This window comes from Solanum verrucosum, unplaced genomic scaffold (assembly GCF_900185275.1).
Source record: "Solanum verrucosum unplaced genomic scaffold, falcon-dt-bn FXZP01000040.1, whole genome shotgun sequence".
NCBI classification, from domain to species: Eukaryota; Viridiplantae; Streptophyta; class Magnoliopsida; order Solanales; family Solanaceae; genus Solanum; species Solanum verrucosum.
The window spans coordinates 3,284,300-3,301,517 of NW_026020323.1; the positions used below are offsets into that span (position 1 = coordinate 3,284,300).

A 17,218-nucleotide genomic window follows, 5' to 3' on the forward strand; every position below is an offset into this window, starting at 1 on the left:
AACGCTACTTGTTAGAAAAGTAGAAGCGGGGAGAAGAAAGAATTATTTTGAAAGGAAATTTTAATTGAATTAAAAATAAATACACGTGAGTGCCACATAGATAGTAGGATGGGAAGGTGAGAGTTAACTCTCCAAGGGCAAATATGAACTCAAAGTTGGATGGTAAAGATAAATATATCAAAAAAGTATGATGAGGGATAAATATAACTCTTTTCTAAGAGTACAAGGGTAAATATGATCCTTTTCCAATAAAAAAAATAGATGTATTAAAATTGGTAAACAATGAAATTGTGGGAATTTAAAGCAAAAACACTTGTTTTAAATATTATTAAAAGGCAGTGTTATATTTCTTACACGCTTTTAAAACACTGAAGTGACTTTTGTGCAAAACAAAACGCACGGCCAAAATAAGGCACGTTTACGCTGTAATGGATTGCATTGATATGAATTGAGCTACAGTTCATAACCAAAATTTAAACAAATTATGTTTCCGTCTAAATTTGCTGCCATAGTGGACACTTTAGTCAACCGGAAGAAAAACTTACATTCCCACACAAGCTATTTCCAGTCTTCTCAAGTCAAATGTAAAAAATTTGGCGCCATCCACCTTATTATTATGTTAACTTTGACTTCGATCAAGTTACAAAGCAGACAAATGTGACTTGGACTATTAGACTAAGGACCAACCTTAGGAACAACCTACTCCAACATTTTTACATTGAAATTTTACAATCGCCATAAATTGGATAAAATAAAATCCTCCAAATAAGTTTTGGAAAAGGGCTCAAATATTGAAAACATTGAGAACAAAAATTTCAAATCTAAACTTAATTACTCCTATATTATACCAAGAGTTTGACACGACAGAAAATGAAACCTAAAACGAACTATTTAACAAAAACGTAACTAGATAGAAAACATAATATAGCAACATTATCAACAATGTGCAAGTCTAGCTTAACTAGCACACAGCCTCCACAATAAGTCTCTTGTCATTATTACCACAATTGGTCGTTCCAAACACACTCTCAGATGCTTGAACTAAGCATTTCTCCTTTCCAACACATTCTTTTTCAACAACAGAAACAACATCTTGCTCACTTGAACAACTTCCCTTGCTAAACGATCCACAACTTCCTTCCGTTTCACCAAAATTGGCGAAACGAATAGCACTTATAGGACGACCATTGCATGACAATTCCATTGTTTTGTTCTCATAAGCACTTCCACATGCCATTCCAACTTCAATTGTTTGGAAGTTTACAAGTGATGGATTCCCACCAAATTCTTCAAACAACACCAATGTATTCTCATCGCTAGACAAGAACGATCGTGGAACATGGTACCTACAAAACCAAAGTCTCAAATAAATTAATTATACTGTCAGTATATATGATGAATAGGATCTATAATAAGTATACGAACCATCTTTGAGTAGGCTCGCCACATTTGGAAGTACATTTGTCTGCAGAATATGGACCACGATAATCACACGGATCGAGAGAGCAACTTCCCTCAGCCAAATAACTAGGCCAATAACGACCTATACTTTGTCCATTAACCCATGCTGTTCCTTTGCCCAAACCTTGCATGTCCACAACAACTGGAGCATTTCCTAGTGGAGCTTTGAACGTAGTCTACGTCGAGCACGATTAAAAAATACAATCAACACTACTAGAAAATAAGAAATTAGCGACTGACAAAAAAAAAAGAGAATTTATATATAGTGTTACCTTGTACCATGTCATTCGATTGATTGGAACATCATGCGAGTCCCATTTCCGTGTATTGTACTTTGGATTTTCATCAAATAACTTATTATTAATACCTTTCAAACCTACCGTATATGACCATTTGTGAGAAGACAAATCCTTAATGATACTCTCATCACCAATTTTACCAATTATTTCAACTGGACCAAGGATTCCACTTTGAATTGTATCAAAATGAGGTCCATAGTTCTGTTAATTTACAAATTCAATAAAAAGAAAAAAGATATTTACATTAATTAAAACATTTAATTTGGTTACGACATAATATAAACTAACCATTAAAAAAAAAGTACCTTCAAACCAACAGTAGCACTAAGCAATGATATATAATTCTTGCCAGGATTCAATTTAACCTTCTCCTCAAATATATAATTGAAGATTCCATATGTTGCCCAATCGGAACCTACATAATTGAAGACTTGTTATTGCATGCTAAACGTTTTTCAGTTGACTGTTATGTTAAAAGGGAAAAATAACAACTAAAGCGATTCTTAATTTCTTACCTAGATATTGTCCATTGACATAAGCATGAAGGACATGGCCACTAGCATTGACTCTTAGTTTCATATCATCACTCCAGATTGGATCAGTCTTGTTGATATAAACACTATATATTTTCATTCAATACACATATCATGTTAACTATATATATAGAAAAATGTAATCGAATTTTTCGAGTTTATAATATTTAGATAATAACGTAACTTACGTTGTCATGTACCACAAGTAGTCACTAGTATCATTAACAACTTTTTGATCAAGCAATTCATGGACAGAAGATTGACCTCTTCCAAGAATTATAGCATCATCGATCACTTCGGGTCTCCATGACCATTGGAGAGAAATTGGTTCGTTTTCAGCATCGTTCAATTTCTTCACCATAATCGAAGTTTGAGTATTCACCTACGTATATACAAACGAAATTAAAAAAATTAATGATGAAAAATAAAAATAATTTTTCGTTTTAATTTTTTTTTTTTTTTTTTTGTTACCTTGGCTGTGTTGTAAACTTCAGTGATGCAATCTGGAAGAATGGTAACAGACCAAGCTGGAACATTGTAATTGACATTTTTATATGATATGGTTGCATCTGTGGTCTCATTTGCATTACTAAAGAAGCAACTTGATTCCCCATCCAATGAATACATAGTGACCTAAAATGCGTTTACAAAAAAAGTTGTATAAAAATAAAAATACTAATAATCTAGAAATAGGAGAATTCATAGAATCATTTTTTTTCCAAAAAAAAAAAAAACATACCGCAACAGAATTTCCAAGATTAGTGTTGTTGACACTGCCACTGGTAAGAATTTTCTCCATGGAGTGCAACACATCATGAAGTTCCTTCAAATGACCATATTTTGGCTGGGCCAGGTTTCCTTGAAGATAAAAACCAATGCATTAACAACAACAAACAAACAAAATACCCACGAAACTCCATAAGTAAGGTCTAGAGAGGTAGAATACATTTACGTTATCATAATATAGAAATATATTTATTTTGATTTCAATTAATAGCAAAACTATTACAAGTAATCATGAAAGATTAACAACTTCATATAACATACACCACTAGTAGAAACAAAGGTTTTTCACGCGGTGAATCAGTGGAAATTTAATTTGTATTACAAAACATAACTTTTCTACTCATTTTCGCTCGAACTAGCTCACTTGGAAAATTATGGTGGAAACAGATTCTCGCTGAAATAGTGGAAAATCAATTTTTAAAATTTTTCATATGAAAACATTACTATTTTTTCTTTTATTCAATCAAAATATCGATAGAAGTAAGCATTGAACATTTTTCTGTTGAAAATACTTATTTTTCTAGTAGTGAACAATGCATAAAAAATTAGTAAAACATTGAAAATTCAAACATCGAAACTTACCAAATTCATCAAGTGGTGCATTATAATCATATGTGGTTGTAATATATGGACCACCAGATGTTCTACCAAAATTTGTTCCACCATGGTACTAAAACAGACGAATTTAATTTGTTACGTTTGCTATTATAACAAATTATTAATCAATTAATGCAAAACATAGCATAAACCAAAATAATATAATTATAATATGAAATAAAAGAATATTAAGAACAAGACTTTACCATATAATAGTTTTGGAATGTTCCACCAGTTTGGTAAAATCGTGCAACAGAATAAGAAAGGTCTTCTGTTGTTCTTAAAGGATCTTTGCCACCCCAATTCTTGAACCTTTTAAAATTAATTAAATAAAAGTAACACAATTCAATATTCAATGTTAATTAATACAATAAAAATTATTGAACAACTAAATAAATATAATCATATTTACACATTCCATTAAAAAACTTGGGAAAATTGTATGAAATGACAAACTATTAATTTAAATTAAATGTTATTGCCATAGTTTGTTTTAATTGTAAGTCGCAGCAAACATACCCTTTTTTTTGCCATCTGATTCGGTACAATTAGTCATTTTCGGTATACAATTAGTCATTTTATACATTTCGGTATAAAATGTATAAAATATGTTTGTGTTTGTATAAAGCGAGAGAAAAGTGTATATACAAATACAAATACATATATTTTCATCCTCTATACTTATAATTATAAAAATACAGATTTTATCATACAAATTACAATGTATAAATGAATTTATATAAAACTGAACAATTTATATTAAATTAGATGTTTGTAGCGAATTATACAAATCAAAAGCTCCATAGCAAACATAAAATTTGTTATGGAGCGCAATTATGCAAACTATAGCTATAACATACAAATATGCTTTTTGTGTTTGCTATATGTGAAAGTTGCTCAAAAAACTTACCATCCAGTCCAATTTTCAGTCCACATCTTTGGGCTATTTGGATTGTTGGGTGTAAACTCATCACAGTAATAACCATTGCATGTGTTTATCTGAAAACAAAGTATATATGATTTTATTAATTACATCTAATAGAAAACCTTTTTGCTAAAAAAATAATGGCTAATTTGCAGAATTACTACTAGTTTAGAAGTTTAATTACTTAGATTCACGCGTTAGTTTGAAATAATATTATAAATTTTATCAGATTTTGGACTTCAAATATTTGTATGTAGTGCGACCATATACATGTATCTGGATTACATGGAATCAAAATTAGGTGTAATTTGTTCTAGATACATTTGAACTCTCTCGCTCCTCTCCCTCTCCATGTATCTAGTCCCAAATACATGTATCTAGTGTGATTCTATCTCATTCGCCTCTCTTGTATCGCTAGTAGCAAAAATGCATGTATATAGGTGTATATGACTTGCAATCTAATATGAAATCATTAATTAGTGAGACAATATGTAATCATTTCAAACTATAGGGAGGATTAGTAAATATGGTAGGAGTGTTTGTCTAAATAGGTAGCTTTTATAAATAAAAAAAATTGGTCTATACACTATTAGAAATAAAGGTTTTTCCCCTCCCAACTTAGTGAGATTCAGTGAGAAATTTGTGTTATAGAACATGATAATTTTCTACTCATTTTTCACCGAACCAGCTCACTAGAAAAAGGCATGATGGGAAATTCAATTCAAAATATCTGCGGGAATAACAACTGAACAATTTTCAATGAGAAATTCATTGGAAAAAATATTGCTTTTAAGTAGTGTATATTAACAATGATAAAATAGAGAGAAATTAAATTAAATTACCATGGGTTGTGGTGCATCAGATTGTTGGCACATAATCCATGGAACACCAACATTAAGTGATTGAGCCATATTAGAACACCATTGAATATAAGCTTTGCCAGCATCACCATAAGCTTCTTGTACATTTCCAAATTCATTCTCAATTTGTGCTAGAATTATTGGACCACCTTGAGATGCAAATAACTTCTCTTGTTTCACCATGTCAACTATTAACTTTGTAAAATTTTCCATCTCATTCTGAAATAATAATAATAATAATAATAATAATAATAATAATAATAACACCACGTGAACATAACATCATTACGATACGTAATAATTTAGTTTAATTAATTACTATACCATATAAACTCCATTAGCTGTGCGAAGCTCAATTCCAGGCATATTATGCAACCATACTGGAAATCCTCTGAACAAAATAAGAATATTTTTTCACAATTTAGTACTATTTTGAAAGAACAAATTAAAAACAAAGTCATGTTACTAGTCACGTAGGTACCCATAGTTCCATTCAGCACAAACATAAGGTCCAATACGAAGAACAGCATAAAGTCCTTCATCTTGAATTGTTTTGAGGAACCTTATCACATCTAAATTCCCCGAAAAATCGTATTCGCGACGAGATGGTTCATGTGCATTCCAAAATACATATGTTTCAATTGCATCCAATCCACCCTCTTTTGATTTCTTTATCAAATCAGGCCACATCTACGCAAACAAATTCGAAATAGAAAAAAACAGGTTTATATATATATATACATTTTCTCGAAAAATTATATTATATATACCTCGGGAGTACTCCTAGGGTAATGAATGGATCCAGATAAAAGAATTCTTCGTTCTCCATTGATGGTAATTGCTCTTCCGTCATGAGAAACTTGATAAGCATGAATAGAACTAACAAGGTATAACAAAAAAACGAAAAATAAACAAATCTTCATAATGGAAATGGCTGTGAAATTAATCCAAGCTTTTAAAATTCAAATAGTTTATAAGTGGTTAGGCATATATATAATGGGATTGTAATATACCATAAGTCTTTATCCTAAAAAGAAATTTAAACGGCACTTTTAGTAAATTTATTTTTGAACCAGATTTGGATAAGATCACATTCAAATGACACAGAAATATAGAAGACTTCTAATTAATTACGTTACCTATCACACTACAACAGATATATTAGTGGCAATTCCTCTTTATTGCAGTAAAAAAAAGTTTAGTGATAATTGAATTAATGCAATTATATTCAAGATCACTAAAATTGAATTGTATTATTACTGCTAATAAAAAAAGTTATCCTATATTAAATACGTTTAACATTCTGTTTGGATCATTGTTACCCATTGTATTGTATTGTATCGTTACCACACCTATAATAAATGACTCTTAGAAATTAAGCAAATAATATATTTTCTAACTTAAATAGTATAAATATTTAAAAAATAACAAAACTAATACAAATATATACATATAAAAAAGTTAACCAAAATAACAATAACGCAATATATACGACAACATTTTAAATAATATTTTTATAAAAACCACTTACTTCTACTGTTAGGATTCTATCTCCTCGTATATAGTTGATACAATAATATGATGAATATATTACTTTCATGTATTTCACATTAATATATTTAACCATTCTTCCCCATTGGGCAAAACATGCACCTAATTTCTAAAATGATTTCTCTTTTTAAACTTCTAAGTAAAATTAGTAGTATAATTGTTTTGTTGCTTAAAATATAAATTATTTACTTCAATACTAACACTACGTTAGGAAATAAATACAGGGTATATAGTTTATTCAATTGCATTTACCAAGCATATATTTTATTATAATATTCATGATCATTGGCATTTAAAAAAAAGTAGAAATAAGTAATTAATGTTAAGGATCAAATAATTAATGTTTGATTCTTTAACAATAATTACTTATTTCTTTAAGACTTTTTTAAAATGCTAATGATCATGAACTTTATAATAAAATATGTTCTTCATTTAATTAATTTTAAAAAAATATGCAAAGTGAAGTAAAAGTGAAGAGAGACAGATATTTTAACTTTGGTACTATTTTTTCAACAACATAAAACTGAATACGTCTCTAACCAGCATTAATAACTTCCCGTTAGTTTTTCGGCTGATTTTAAGGGACTAGTAGTTCACTTTTAATGGTACATTATTTTAAAAAATATTTTTTTTTATTTATTATTTTTAATATATCAAACAAATTATCTTATTTTATACTTTATCTTTGGCATTAATTAGCTATTCTCATATCATTTTTCACGATATAATGCTAAATATTAATTTTTTATTTTTTTAAAAAAAATTTAAAGGTGTGAGGCTCAAAGGCCTCCTTTAATAAAACAAAAAATCTGTACTACTTGCCACTAGCCCAACAAAGACAAAGCAACAAAACAAAAAAAATAACAAACCAAAAAACCAAAATAGGCATCTGCCTAAAATGGAAAGGAACAGGGAAAGTGATGTTTGGAATGGAACTTCTCGCATCTGCCACTTCAGATCGGCGGCAACTTTCCGGTGGGACTCATCCTCCATATTTGACCTCTCCACTTCTTGAATTCTTGAAGGGCGGTGAGGAGATCAGATGCTCATCTCGTCGTTCTCCAAATGTAATACCTCCAGCCAGGGGCAGATCTATGAAGGGCCTTGGGGGTGCCACGCCACCCCCGAACTTCGACGGAAACTCTATATATACATAGGTATATATACATAATATTTATATAAATATAAAGCGTGCCACCCACAGAACAAAATTGGCTTGTGGTGCCATGGTAGGAGGACAACTTTAGAAGGTTGAGGTTGCGGGTTCGAATCCCATTTGAACCTATTTTTTTGAAAAAATGTTGCTGACGTTTTTAAGTAAAAAAAAAAAGGCCCCAAACCCCTTTTTTTTTAAGGAAAACAGCTGCACATTATTTTTATTTTTTTATAATTGTTATTGACGTTTTTAATTTAATCGAATATAAAATTAATTTAATCGATAAGTTTATTTGGCACCCACGGACTCTAAATCCTGGATCCGCCACTGCCTTCAGCTAAGTATATTTCCTTCCGTATGAAAAAATCTCACCTAATATTTGAAGTTTACATGTACTTCTAGGCTCTAGTAGCTGGGTTCTTGTCTTGTCTCGAGATTTCGGGTTTAATCAATGAAGGATGAAGACTGATGCTCGAGGTAATTAGTCGTTGCTCTTCTTTGCTTATTCCCCAAATTACTAGATCTTACATTGTCTCCACTGTGTAAGGAAAAGAATTTTGTAACATAGTAATCAACTAGCATCAAATCTTTTCCCTATTATTAATCTTCGAAAGAATGAACTTCGGAGAGGCTAATACCACACATCAAAAGATAAATTCTAGGTTCTAGATTATCTGCTAATTTACTACTAGATCACTTCTAATACTTACCTGATAACAAGTCACTGTATGGCATTGAATCTGCTTCTAACTCATCCCTTGACAGAATGAACCTCAAAGAGGTTAATACCACACATCAAAAGGATTTATCGAAAATAAAATCAATGATCATCTAGCAAGTTTTGCCCCTAAATTTGATACTACAAGATAATCACAGAGTTGCAACGAAAACATAGAAGAGATGTCCCACTAATTTGCTTAAGTCTATTACCATTGTACACCCTAAACTCTCACCAGGTGGCATAGTAATTAGGCTTTCTGAATCACTTCAAGCAAAATTGTAGATATCAAACTCTTCCTTTGTTCCAGTAGTTGCTGACTATGTGACTGAAAACCTGTGAATATACTAATCAATTGTCCAATTGTGTCATCCTCAAAAAAGGCATGTTTATTTTATCCTTGTTGAGTATTTTCTTTGCTATTGCTGGAATATCTTGAAAATTTTCCACCACGTAAGTACCTGCAAAATTAGCAGTCATATTAGCAAAGAAATTAGCCAGAGTGTTGCCTTCCCTTAGAGTGTGTTTAACATGAATAGGGATACCTTTCCTCATTCTTTTAATAGCCTCAACCTCCATAACAACACTCCAAGGGACCTCCCATCTCTCCTCCAAAAGTTGAACCATAGTGTGAGAATATGTTTCCACTATCAGGGGTAATAGATTTCTGTTAATACAGAACTTGATGCCTTCCTTTATTGCTACAGCTTCTGCTACAAGGCTAGTGGAATTTGGTATTCTTCTCCCTTTCACCACCACTATGTCTCTAAAGCAATTTCTCACACAAAATGCAGCCTAACTAGGGCTAGGATTACCGTTAAAAGCACCATCAGTATTGCATTTATACCATCCATCAGGAGGATGGATCCACCTCACAATTTTGTGTCTAAACCTAGGCTCCCAATTTTCCAGTACATTCACAACAGCAGGCAGGTCCTTGGTAAGTTTTGAAAAAATGGGAATTTGCTAATTGTGAATTTATGAATAGTATTATTGATCTCATGAATAACCTTTTCATAAGGATAAAGATGTCACGCCCCGAGCCTACACCCCGGACGTGGTTGGCACTCGAGAACCATTGTTGGCCCCAAGCGAACCCTTGGTCTGGCTTACTTACTCAGCGGAAGACTTAAACACAAAAAGTATCACTCATGCAATAACTTTAAGAAATAAAAATTTTAGCCAAAATGGCAATCAAAGTCTTAAATGTATACAACTGAAATGAATAAGGCTGAAGAACTAAAACTATCTGTCTATGAAGCCTCTAAAACAAAGAGGGATGTCGGGACAGGACCACCAATCATCCTAACAACTGAAAACTAGAAAACAACTGATAAAAAGAGTCCTCCGAAATGCAAAGAGGCTCACCAACTGACTCTAAGTGCTGAACCTGATCAACGAGGTGCTGGATGCTGATCCTGGTTACCTGTGTCTACATCATAATAAGATGAAGGACAACTGGCATCAGTACATTGAATGTACGAGTATGCAAGTTGGAATGCTAAACATAACATAGGCTCTTCTCAACTCATGAATAACTCAACTCATAAAAAAACAATAAGACACATGCAATATATGAAAAGCTTTATAAAACGGTAAAAGCAACTTAGTTCATTAAAGAAAAATGCAATAACAAACTCAACTTTTCTCATATAACAAAGTAATATAGTTTATGTGGGCGATTCTCTAACCGAAAACCACTACTATGAGCCTAAGTGATGGTACAACGTTTTATCTCACGCTGCCAAGGACCGTCTTATACCTTGCCGGGGGTATAGAACCTAACTCACTAAGTGGATCCACTAGTCTATGCTAAAAGCATCTTAAAGAGTCATCTAAAAAGTATGATCCTTTACTACCCATGATGGCTACATGGTTTATGGAGACTTGAGTTAATATGAACTCGCATCCCCATATCGGTGCTCAATACTACTCCCAAAATATACTTAGCTCATATGATTAAAAATAAAAACTTTTTTCTTTTGTTTGAGATAATTACTCAAAACTTTAGCTTAAAAGCTCTCTTGGAAATCGATATTTCCCTTTCTTATTCAAATGTGAAAACATTTAAAACTCTTGGGAATACTTAGTTCCCTTATAGCTTTTTGAGAAATGAACTCAACTCTTTACTCTTTGCTTAACTTGAAACTTAGGTCTTGAAACAAGGTTAAAACGTTTGTTAAAGAGTTTTGAAAACTTTAAAAACTTTGCTTTGACTTGCTTCTTAACTTCTAAACTTGACTCTTAATTTCTCTTGACTTTGATCCTAACTTTCCTTGAATTGGATTATAGATTCAAGGTTCGTGATCTCATGTTTATGGATGATTTCATGATATTTAGATGTACCTTAGAGTGTTGGAATCAACTAGAAAACATAGGTACATTGCTAAGGAACAAGTACTAAAAGGTAGGGAACGAATGGGGAGAACTAACGTCCCTGGCGCTCTAAGAGGCGTGGGGCGCCAGCCCTCAAACTTCAGAGAACATGTTGGGGCGTTCTGGCTGGCGCATTACCCCAAGAGGTAAACTTCAGAGACCTTTTTGGGGCGCGACGCCCCACCCCCTTCCCCAGGTGTTTGACGGCTTTTCTTGCTCGTTTTTCACCTCTAAACTTCAGTAGTTCTTTCCCCAAACACTTAGAATCATTAATACCCTCAATATACAATAAATTCAACTCGAAAATACACCCGGAAACATGAATCAAATCATCAAGAAACTTCAACAGCACAACCCACAATAATTCAACTAAACTTTCAACAATGTTCATCAAGAACTCAATTTCTAAACTTTCAAAAACTTAAATTTGCTGAATTGAATCATGGTTGGCGCATGGGCGAACTAACCCAGCGCTATGTGATCTCATATACCTTGTAGGGATCACCCCCGATGAAATCCATAAGCTATCATTGACAAAGTCGACGAATCTTGCTTCCTCTTCTCCTTTCTCCTCTTTTCACTTTTCTCCAAGCCCTAGCGTGAACTCTAGCTTTAAACTGACCAAAATCTGGTTTTACCCCAATTAATCTCCTAAAAATGAATTAGAATAATTAGGTAAGGAAAAGACTAAATTACCATTCTAAAATCCAGATTAGACTTTCCTTAATCCAACAACCCAACTTCCAAAGGGCATAACTTATTCATACAAACTTGGAATCGCGCAAACTCGGCAGCGTTGGAAAGATCATTCCAAAAGATTTCCAATAATATCTGGAAGTACACCTAACTCATCCTGAGCTAGGAGTTATGGCCGTTTGAAGTTGACCAAAACTCAACTTTTTCCTAACTTAAACAAATTTCCAGATTTTCATTCTTTCCAAAAATGACTATTTCCAATTGTTAGCTTCTTCCTAGTTATTTCAAATTTTGAGATGTTACAATATGTCCCCCTTGGGAACATTCGTCCTTGAATGAAATTACTCTTACTAGGCTAAGGGTGTAACATCAAGTTCAAACACCCAACAAGCAATTGCAAACAAACAACATGCTCACTTAGAATTTAAAGAGTACTAAGAAGAAATTAATACATTGGTCTACATTTTCTCCGGACTCAAAGAGAGGTGGATATCTCTTCTTCATATCCTCCTCAGCTTCCCAAGTAGCTTCCTCAACAAATTGGTTCCTCCAAAGGACTTTGACTGATGTTACCTCTTTTGTTCTCAACTTGTGAACTTGGCGATCTAGAATCTGAACAGGAATCTCCTCATAAGATAAGCTATCCTTGATCTCAATACTTTCAGTTGGTATGATCAATGAAGGATCGTCCATGCACTTCTTCAACATGGAGACGTGAAACACTGAATGAACTGTTGTTAACTCTAGGGGTAGCTCTAACTCATAAGCTACATTGTCAATCCTCTTGGATATTTGATAATGTCCAATATACCGGGGACTAAATTTCCCCTTCTTACCAAACCTCATAACACCCTTCATAGGTGAGACTTTTAGATATACCCAATCATTTACTTCAAACTCAAACTCCCTCCTCCTAACATTAGTGTAGGATTTTTGATGACTCTGTGCCATTTTCAACCTCTCTTGAATCACTTTCACCTTCTCCATAGCTTGATGAACTAAATTTGATCCTATCAACCCTGCTTCACCAACTTCAAACCATCCAATAGGAGATCTGCATCTTCTCCCATAAAGAGCTTCATATGGAACCATTTGGATGCTAGAGTGGTAACTATTATTATAAGCAAACTCAATAAGAGGTAGGTGATCATCCCAATTACCCTTGAAATCAATCACACAAGCCCTCAACATATTCTCTAAGGTCTGAATAGTGCGCTCTGCTTGCCCATCAGTCTGAGGATGAAAAGCAGTACTCAAGTTCACCTTTGAACCCAAACCCTTCTAAAAAGATTTTCAGAACTGTGAAGTAAATTGTGCACCCCTATCTGAAATAATGAAAATTGGAACCCCATGAAGTCTTACCACCTTTTGAATATAAATCTTAGCATAATCTTCTGCTGAGTAGGTAGTCTTTACCGGCAAAAAGTGGGTTGATTTTGTCATTCTATCGATAATCACCCAAATAGAATTATGCTGCATGCGAGACCTTGGTAACCTTGTGATGAAGTCCATATTAATCATCTCCCACTTCTATTCTGGAAGTTCTATATTCTGAGCCAACCCACCGAGCCTTTGGTACTCTACTTTAACTTGTTGGCAATTTGGACACTTAGCAACAAATTTTGCAATGCCTTTCTTCATACTGTTTTACCAATATACCTCTTTCAAATCACAATACATCTTTGTGGAACCCACATGAATGGAATATCTGGAGCTATGAGCCTCCTCCATGATCCTCTCTTGGAGTCCATCCACCATTGGTACACACAATCTACCTTGATATCTCAATACACCATCTCCCCCTTGTTCAAAAGATAATACTTTTTGCTTATGAATATTTTCCTTCAATTCAAGCAAAATAGGGTCTTGGTCTTGCTTGCCTTTTACTTCTGACACTAATGATGATTCAGCCCCATTCATCACCACTACTCCTCCTTCTGTGGAATCCATAAGTTTGACTCCCAGGCGTGCAAGTCTATGCATATCTTTTTCTAACTCTCTCTTTTCTTCCTCAACATGGGCGGTACTACCCATAGACAACCTGCTTAAGGTATCAACAACAACATTAGGTGGTAAAGAATACTCATGTCATAATCCTTGAGTAATTCTAACCACTTCATCTGTCTGAGATTAAGCTCTTTTTGAGTGAACACATGTTGAAGACTCTTGTGATCAGTGAATACATCAACATGAACACCATACAAATAATGACGTCATATCTTCAAAGCAAATACTATGGCAGCCAACTCTAAGTCATGTGTTGGGTAGTTCTTCTCATGAACTTTCAACAACATTAGCCTTACCTGGGTGGTAAAGAATACTCATGTCATAATCCTTGAGTAATTCTAACCACCTCCTCTGTCTGAGATTAAGCTCTTTTTTAGTGAACACATATTGAAGACTCTTGTGATCAGTAAATACATCAACATGAACACCATACAAATAATGACTCCATATCTTCAAAGCAAATACTACGGCAGCCAACTCTAAGTCATGTGTTGGGTAGTTCTCATGAACTTTAAACTGTCTGGAGGCATAAGCTATAACCTTGTCATTCTGCATTAATACACAACTCAAACCAACTCTAGATGCATCACAATACACCACAAAGCCTTGCGTACCTTCTGGTAAGGTCAATATTAAGGCAGTAGTTAACCTTTTTTTCAATTCCTGAAAGCTTTTCTCACAAGCTTCAGACCATTGAAACTTAACTATTTTCTGAGTCAATTTAGTCAAAGGGGACGAAATAGACGAGAAACTCTCTACGAACCTTCTATAATATCCAGCCAAACCCAAGAAACTCCCAATATCAGTTGAAGATGTGGGTCTAGAACAACTCTGCACTGCCTCTATCTTCTGAGTATCAACTCTAATTCCATCACCGGAAACTATGTGGTCCAAGAATGCCACAGACTCAAGCCAAAACTCACATTTCGAGAACTTAGCATACAACTCCTTATCTTTCAAAGTCTGAAGAACTATTCTGAGATGGCTAGCATGATCTTCTTCATTCCTTGAATAGATTAGTATGTCATCAATGAAGACAATAACAAACATATCTAAATAAGGTTTGAAAACTCTATTCATAAGGTTCATGAACGCTGCAGGTGCATTGGTCAAACCAAACGACATGATCAGAAACTCATAGTGACCACAACAGGTCCTGAACGTTGTCTTTGGAATATCACATTCCCTTACTTTCAACTGATGGTAGCCTGATCTGAGGTCTATCTTTGAAAAACAAGAGGCACCCTGAAGTTGATCGGAAAGATCATCAATTCTCGGAAGAGGATACTTGTTCTTGATGGTAACCTTGTTCAATTGGCGGTAATCTATACACATCCTAAGGGAACCATCTTTCTTTCTAACAAATAAGATCGGAGCGCCCCAAAGTGAGACACTTGGTTGAATAAACCCTTTCTCTAAAAGGTCTTTCAACTGCTCTTTTAACTCTTTCAACTCTGATGGTGTCATCCTATATGGCAGAATAGAGATAGGACGGGTATATGGAAGAACATCTATACCGAAGTCTATCTCTCTCTCAAGAGGGACTCCGGGTAGATCATTTGGAAAGACTTCTGGAAACTCTTTTGCTATAGGAACTGACTGGATAGGAGGTATCTCAACACTAGAATCATTAACTCGAACTAAGTGATAGACACACCCCTTAGAAACTAACTTCCTTGCCTTAAGGTATGAAATGAAACGACCCTTAGGCACTGTTGAACTATTTTTCCACTCTAACACTGGCTCATTTAGAAACTGGAACTTGACAACTCGAGTTCTACAATCAACTGAGGCATAACAGGCATGAAGCCAGTCCATACCAAGAATGACATCAAAATCTACCATGTCTAACTCAATTAAATTTGTCATGGTACTCTTGTGATTGACGTAAACAGGACAATCACGATAGACTCACCCTCTCTGCTAGAATAGACTCACCAACAGGTGTAGAAACACTGAATGGTTCACTAAGTTGCTCAGGAATAACATCAAAATTCATAGCAACATAAGGAGTTCCGGAAGACAAACTCGCTCCTGGATCTAGCAAAGTATAAACAGTAAAGTCAGAGACTTGGATCATACCAGTGACAACATCTGGAGAGTTGTCTTGATCTTGACGATTAGTGATTGCATAAGTTCCTCCACCAGTACCAGAAGTAGCTCCTCTAGGTGCAGCCTGTCTGCTGGAGCAACTGAAGAAGACTGGGCCTTATTGCCCGGATTTCTACTAACTTGCCTGTTCTTAGGGCACTCTTTCATGAAGTAACCCTCTTGCCCACACTTGAAGCAACTTGTCTGTCCATTACGACACTTACCTTGGTGGGTTCTACCACACCTAGCACATGCAGGAGCCCAATTACCTCATTGCGCCACACTAATTTTGAGACTGTGGCAGGTCTAACTCTGAAGTTCTGCGAATTCTAACTATTGTACTCACATTTGTTCCTTGGTGCAGGTGCACTAACAGATGATGGAGCAAGTCTTTTCTGCTTATGTTGGAAAGAAGACCGGTTCGCATTACTCTTTTGCTGCCCAGATTCATTCTTTGATATCTTAGTCCTCTTATTCTCAAACTCTTATTTATCCTTCAACTGGTTCTTCTCAACTTGTTGCACATGGATCATTAGTCTTGAAATGTCCATGTCCCCAATAAACATGGTTGCCTTACTTTCCTTACTTGACAGACAAGTCAACCCAACAACGAATAAACTAATCATGCTCCTCATGTCGTCAACCATCTTTTTGCTTCTCTTAGCTCACGAGGAAAGAAACGCCTCATAAAAGCACTCTCAAAACAGTCCAACTCACAATCGGTTACGCGCAAGCACGAGTTAGAAAGAAACTTTTTAGAGATAAAACTTTAACGCACGAAATGAAAGTTAAAGAGGTGAGATATTTCCTAAATGTTGCAGCCTCTTAATTATAGAAGTGGCGCGCTTCACACCAATAACTAGGACTCTACATACACGGCTTCATAGACTTTCTAGGATTCTTGAACTATGTGCTCTGATACCAAGTTTGTCACCCCTCGAGCCTACACCCTGGATGTGGCCGGCACGCGAGAACCATTGATGGCCTCAAGCGAACCCTTGGCCTAGCTTACGTACTCAGCGGAAGACTTAAACACAAAAAGTATCACTCATGCAATAACTTTAAGAAATAAAAATCTTGGCCAAAATGGCAACCAAAGTCTTAAATGTATACAACTGAAATGAATAAGACTGGAGAACTAAAACTATATGTCTATGAAGCC

General features: G+C 34.5%; 1 protein-coding gene across 1 annotated transcript; it reads right to left on the reverse strand.

Annotated features, from left to right (window-relative positions):
- Positions 1-961: 961 nt before the first annotated feature.
- LOC125835566 (beta-galactosidase 15) lies at positions 962-16,224 on the reverse strand. Its single transcript, XM_049514680.1, has 17 exons — positions 16,048-16,224; positions 9,348-9,681; positions 6,232-6,395; positions 5,943-6,151; positions 5,786-5,852; positions 5,444-5,680; positions 4,587-4,675; positions 3,883-3,988; positions 3,662-3,749; positions 3,033-3,151; positions 2,765-2,926; positions 2,482-2,675; positions 2,276-2,379; positions 2,066-2,175; positions 1,734-1,961; positions 1,426-1,637; positions 962-1,346 (listed from the first exon to the last, which is right to left on the reverse strand). The coding sequence occupies exons 1-17, from the start codon at positions 16,222-16,224 to the stop codon at positions 962-964; spliced, it is 2,985 nt and encodes a 994-aa protein (XP_049370637.1).
- Between the last annotated feature and the right edge of the window lie 994 nt (positions 16,225-17,218).

Coding starts and splice junctions, on each gene's coding strand:
- LOC125835566 (XM_049514680.1), bottom strand. CDS start 16,224: ATGAAAGAGTGCCCTAAGAACAGGCAAGTTAGTAGAAATCCGGGCAAT. Junction 2,927..3,032: donor ATCTTGGAAATTCTGTTGCG/GTATGTTTTTTT, acceptor AACGCATTTTAG/GTCACTATGTATTCATTGGA. Junction 1,347..1,425: donor GGCGAGCCTACTCAAAGATG/GTTCGTATACTT, acceptor TTGGTTTTGTAG/GTACCATGTTCCACGATCGT.